Source organism: Pongo pygmaeus, chromosome 11 (genome assembly GCF_028885625.2).
Source record: "Pongo pygmaeus isolate AG05252 chromosome 11, NHGRI_mPonPyg2-v2.0_pri, whole genome shotgun sequence".
In the NCBI taxonomy this organism is placed as follows: domain Eukaryota; kingdom Metazoa; phylum Chordata; class Mammalia; order Primates; family Hominidae; genus Pongo; species Pongo pygmaeus.
In genome coordinates, this window is record NC_072384.2 from 91,132,939 (window position 1) to 91,138,938 (window position 6,000).

General features: G+C 40.4%; 1 protein-coding gene across 8 annotated transcripts in view; it reads right to left on the reverse strand.

Annotated features, from left to right (window-relative positions):
* The window catches only part of STAT4 (signal transducer and activator of transcription 4), a 122,816-nt gene extending 119,188 nt beyond the window's left edge, over window positions 1-3,628 (reverse strand). Inside the window, exons 1-3 of one of the 8 annotated variants that reach the window (XM_054478715.2) lie at window positions 3,366-3,612; window positions 2,979-3,046; window positions 132-260 (exon numbers count right to left, since the gene is read on the reverse strand). In XM_054478715.2, the coding sequence (XP_054334690.1) occupies window positions 132-259 (128 nt within the window). In that variant the 5' untranslated portion in view covers window position 260; window positions 2,979-3,046; window positions 3,366-3,612. Of the gene's footprint in view, window positions 1-131; window positions 261-2,682; window positions 2,937-2,978; window positions 3,063-3,365 lie in introns of those variants that run through there. The other 7 variants (XM_054478716.2, XM_054478719.2, XM_054478721.2 and 4 more) reach the window with 7 other exon arrangements.
* Between the last annotated feature and the right edge of the window lie 2,372 nt (window positions 3,629-6,000).

Sequence of the window (6,000 nt, forward strand, 5' to 3'; positions counted from 1 at the left end):
ATCCTTGAGAAAGTTCTTTACCTGAAAAGAATGCATCTACTGAGTCAAAAGTGGACCATAAAATAAATTCACATGGATAGAGCATCAGACATTTGTGCATCAACTTCTAGGGAAAATATGTTTGATCCTACCAGTCTTGATTTTCAATCCACTGAGCCAACAGATGCCGAATTTCCATGGGAAAGTTGTCATCATAGAATTGATCCACCTGCTCCAAAAACTTGATTTCTAACTGTTGGACTTGATTCCACTGAGACATGCTATAAAAGAAGGGGTAGGATTAGAGTTTTAAAATATTGTTCATAGCCCCAGTACATATTTTCTTCTTTCCTTAGAATTAGTCAGTGTTATGACTGAATTCCAATATATCCAAGGATACAAAAATTTCACTAAGGTTTTTTTTCATAATTCAACCCTAATGAAGGGAGCAGCCTTCTTTCTGTGCCCCTAAACTACAGCCTTCCTTGCTCTAAAATGAACTCCTTTTCCACCTGCTCCAAAAAGTTTTCACTCCCACTCCGCCAAATACCCCACATCCTGCCCACAGCTGTCTATGTGAATTTCTATTATCAACAAGCTCTTTCTCTATCTCTTGTCCCCTCAACACTTAGACTTGGAGCAACTTGAAGGCAAACGTATTTGACATTTACTATACCTCCTAAAACCCTCTAAGACTTCATATGTGAGGAACAACCCCCCAAGAAGCTTCTTTTATATGAAATTGCCAAATTTCTTTTTTCTTTATTTCAGATTTGTCTGGCTTCTAGAGTCAGCTTTATGTTCCTGACTTCTAGTCCAATTTTGTCTTAGCTTCATGAAGAATTTTATGTATGCATTTTGGTAGGCTCCAGTTTTTTAAATTAAAAATATTTCTGAACCAGTGAATGTGTTTTGTTTCTCTCTGTGAGGATCCACTATAGGTGGGCAAAGCTCTTAAAGGATGTAGTCTTTTTGTCTCTGAGAAACATCTGATAGTGGTTAAACCCTCAAGTTACTTAAGGAGTAAGAAACCACACTTGATACCTATTTGGCAGCCTGTCATAAAACAAAAGTATGCATTTCCCCCTTGTAACCCCACTCTGGCCAATTTAGAAGCTGTAGACATATTTCCTAACTCAGGAAAATTAGTATGACGCTGCCTCCTTGAAATTACAGCATTTTATGTTTTCCAAAGTCAAATTTTTGGTTGTTTTCTCAGCAATTCTAAGTCAAGTAAAAACACCAAATCCCCTTTTACATGATTAATCACCATAACATTTCAACATATCTCATAGATAGGCTAAGGTTTCCTTTTGCAGATAGAACACCAGGGTAATTTCATATATTTCATATACATATTCTTCAGGTTTCAAGTAGAATCATTTTGAGCACCTTTTCCCTGAGCTCCTGGTAAATGACTTAAAATTTATAGAAAAACATGTTGCCAATGTTTTGCTAAAGAGAAAGCAAGTGGGAAAAGAAGTAATGTTTTATTTGCATATCATTTTATATTTATGAAAACCTTTACACTTTACAATTCTAGGCATGTTGTAAATGTTCAGTCAATGCTTGTTAAATGAAGAATGAGTGGCACTCCTGACATTGCTATGAATAGGGTAGGTGGATATAAGTAGTATGTTAACTTTAAAAAGGAAAAACTTGAAGATCAAATAGGCGAAATGACGCCTGCCTAATGTGTGAGGCTTCTAAGGGGCAACCTGAGGTTTTCTGAGCCTGAACCATTTGTCTTTCCAGATATTGGATGTATACATATTCCACACAAAATTGGAACATTTGTTCTCATGCTACTATCAACATTGTCCTATCTATACGTTTATTTTAGTTAATGACAACACAGAACATGAGTTGAAAATAGCATTACAATTTTTCATCATGCTATTGTTAAACCCCCACTATGATTTGCATGAAAATCTATTTTCTAACTAAAACTTACCGGTAGATGGGAGGAATAAGTTCTAGTGCTGTAACACTAGGATGAATATGGTTAACAATAATTTAGTGTATATTTTCAAAAAGCTAAGAGGATTTTGAATGTACACAACACAAAGTAATGATAAATGTTTGAGGTGATGGATATGCTGAATATCCTTTGATCATAACACATTGTTCATATTTATTGAAATATCACTCTATATTCCATAAATATTTACAATTGTGTGTCAAATGAAAATAAAAGGAAAATTAAAAAAAATAACAATAAACACCGAAAAAAATCACTACTAAGATCTGAGTCTTTCGGAGAGCTGAATTCAAAGCTGAAAAAAGGAAGAAGAAGGAATACATAGTCCTAGGACATTTTCTATTGCAGCCTCTGGGAACTCCTTTAAACATCCTTCGGCAGGTTTCTTTGCTTTCACTCTCTAGGGGCTACTTCTTTCTCGTGAAAACTGTGACGTTGCTTCTGAAAACTGAGTGCCTGTCTGTTCTTTTTGCATGCAGTCCCTAGAAGATCCCACTAAAGGGGCATTTTGTCCCACTGTCTGTGAGCTGGTGGTGCCGCTTTGGCTCTGTGGCCTGTAGCTTGCAAAAGATGACCTGCCCTAAAATGTCACTCGCGCCCATCAAAGCCACAGTCACCGGCTGCCGTAGCTGCAAGCTTTTTTCTGAAATCCAGGTACGCTAATCTAAAGTCAGACATCACAGCTCTAGAGAAGCTGGCTAAGAAAGTGAAGAGGGGCTCACTTTCAGCCTCCGCGAGGACACACCTCCGCAGCCACCGCAGCTCCCCTGGCCCCCGCTGGGAGATTCGCCCGGGCACCGTGGCGCGGGACTGCGGAGCGGTTTCCGCGGAGAACCCGTGCCAGGGCGCATCTATGGGTCGTGGAGTAGGGCGCTTCCTTCTGTAATAACCCTCTTCAGGCAGGTTAAAATGAAGCAATTGTCAAAACGCCAAGGGAAAGCAAAGCTTCAGTGTATCCTGCATAATAAGCATGTCCTCCTTACAAGAGGCAGCCAGAAGGTGTGGTCTGGCCACTTACCTAGCGCTCTCTCAGCACAGGTCCCAGGCAGTGCTCAAGTCCAAAGTCAGAAGCGCCCCTCACAGTCCCTAGGAGAAAGCCGCTGACGCCATCATCAGTAGGGGATTTGCATTTCTCCTCCCACTTGAGGCTTTCCTGTGCGTCAGTGTTCGAGTCTCTGGGACTTTACTTGGGTCAGTTCCCACCCACTCTATTCTAGAAATGCTAACACGCAGAAACTGCCAGGCTGGAGCCCCTTCACCGGGCGTCCTCTTCCCTCTTATCCCTCCCAGCTGCTCTCGCAACTGCAGGTGGCTCAGGAGTGCCAGGAGAAAGGGGAGGGGCGGGGTATACATTTTCTTCAGTGGTTTCCTTAGACAATCCGAGATCCGCTGCAAAGTTACTTACGTGGAACTCAGTTCTTCAGCTTCCTCTCTCCCTAGTATAAGGCTCCACTCAGCCTGGTGAACAACCCCTGGGATGGAAGGGATGGGTGGCCAGGATCAAAACACCAAACTTATAGACCTTACTGGGCTCCAATTCCAGCGGGGTCCGCTCCCTCCGAGGAGGGTGACCTGACCCAGAGGTTTGGGCCAAGTCCTGGGTAGGCCACCAGTGCCTGCCCTTCCTGGCCTAGCCTCCTCCTACTCTCCTTGAATAGCCTTGCCCCTGGTTGCTACGGTGCGTTCTTCTCCCTTTGTGACATCAGCCTGTTCTAGAATCACAGAGTTGGAGGAAGTCTTAGTCCCATCTAATGCTAAATCCTCTTTCACATCTGAAGAGACCCAGTGAGGTGACCAAGAGGACTCAATAAGTTAGCCACGGAGCCCGATAATAGCCCAGGTGTTTCCCTTCCCACCTCAGTGGTCTTTCCATTTCATCTCCTTGTAGTTAGCTCTTAACCACTTGATTCACAGTAGGGGTTCAATAAAATAAAGACAAGTCCAGGCGTGGTGGCTCACACCTGTAATCCTAGCGCTTTGGGAGGCTGAAGTGGAAGGACTGCTTGAGCCCAGGAGTTTGAGACCAGCCCAGGCAACACAGTAAAACCCCACCGTATATTAAAAAATCAATAAAAATGTTTAAAAAAGTAAAAATGGTAAAATAAAGACAAAAATAAAGGCAGACAGACAGACTGAAAGAAAGGTAGAAAGTGTCACTCAATTTGGTTATACACATGCTTAGAGCAATATACCAAGGTGAAAGGCCTGCCTCCCTCTCCCCTGACGGGTTTCACACAGGTACACTCTCTGGATTCTTCTCTCCCTGGTGACATTATTATCATGTGCTTAAAGTTACCACCCACCCCCAAATAGGTCAATCAATCCAAAGTCACACTTTCCATATCACTCTAAATTTCCTGGTTAGGTAGGCCTGGTCCCCACTGCTTGTTGAGCGGGCAGTTTCCAGGAGCTTATGCTGCTCTGACCCTACATGAGAAAGTGCCAATTTCAGGCTATTCCATAAGCTACTAAGCAAAGTCTGATTTTCTTCTGGAGAAGCTGTCACTGACTATAGAAAAAAAATCCAAATTCTTGGCACTTTCAGTTCTGTACAGTTTGGTCCCAACCTATCCAGGAAACTTTTCTCCCCTATAAGAGCCCATGATGTGACCCAAAACAGTCACCTCAGCTGCCCAGATTAACCTCATATTTCACTACCGATGCTTTCTTCAACTGGATATTCCTCCCTGAGCCTACCTACTTAGTGAAATCCTATAGTTCTCAGTGAAGACTTCCCGATGACCTGAACCCACAGCAATGTTTCCCTGCTCCAAATTCTTCATACTTCCTGTCCAAACCAGTGCTCTCCAAGAGAAATAAAATGCAAGCCACATATGTAATTGTAAATTTTCTCATAGCCACATTAAAAAGGAAAAAAGCACAGGTGAAATTAATTTTAATATTGTAAATAACCCAATATATACAAGAAACTTAACATTTTGGCATATAATCAATATAAAAAATTATTAATAAGATACTTTGCATTCCTTATTTCATACTCAATCTCTGAAGTCTGGTGTATATTTAGCACTTACAGGGCATGTCAGTTAGGACTAGCCACATTCCAAGCCACATGTGGCTAGTGGCTGCCGTGTTGGACAGTGCACATCTAGACCACTTATTTAGCACTTTTCACTTCCTGCCTCATAGTGTTAGTCACACTGGTTTTACATGTCCTTATCATTATCGCATTCAATTGTTGAGTGCCTGCTGTACAAAACAGAGTTTGTTCTCTTCCTCCTTTTCAGGGCCTTACCTTGCGGCTTCCACAGCAGTTTTTAAACCTTTTGTTCTCAAGATATCATTATTCCCTTAAAAATTGTTGACAAACCCAAGGAATGTTTGTGTATTACTGTTGTGGATGAAATTTTTATTTACTGTGTTAAAACTTAAATCTGAGAAAAAATTAAAATATGTATTTAATTTATTCCTTTGAAATGACAATAATAAACCCACTCTGTGTTAAATATGTTTTAAGAAAAACAAATATATCTTCCAACATGAAAAACGTAATGAGAAGAGTGGCATTTTAAAAATCTCTTTAATGTCTGGTTTGAGAGAAGACAGCTGGATTCTCATATCTGTTTCTGCATTTAATCTGCTGCAAAGTATTATTTAGGTTGACATATTTGAAGAAAGTATGGACTCACACATTTATGTAGTTGGAAAAGGGAAGTATTATAATGACCTTTTCAAATAATTATTCTTCTTTGATACCACATCAAAACTCAATGAGTGGTAGTTTCTGAAGGGCTAGTTGCATTGTGAAATCTGAAACCTTATCAATATACTTTATGTATACTGTTACATTCAAATCTTTTGTTGTATATATTTTGAATGAAACTATTACCCACAAATTATTTTGCAATGTCAGACACTGGTCATTTGAAAAACATTGGTCCACTGAAGTATGCAGATTTTCTGAATGCTGCCTACTTCATCATACAGTGAATACAACATTTCATCATACAATGTTCAGAAATTTATGTCAGGTAATATCAATGTTGATCTCATCATGTAAGTATTTTAAATACTGGGAA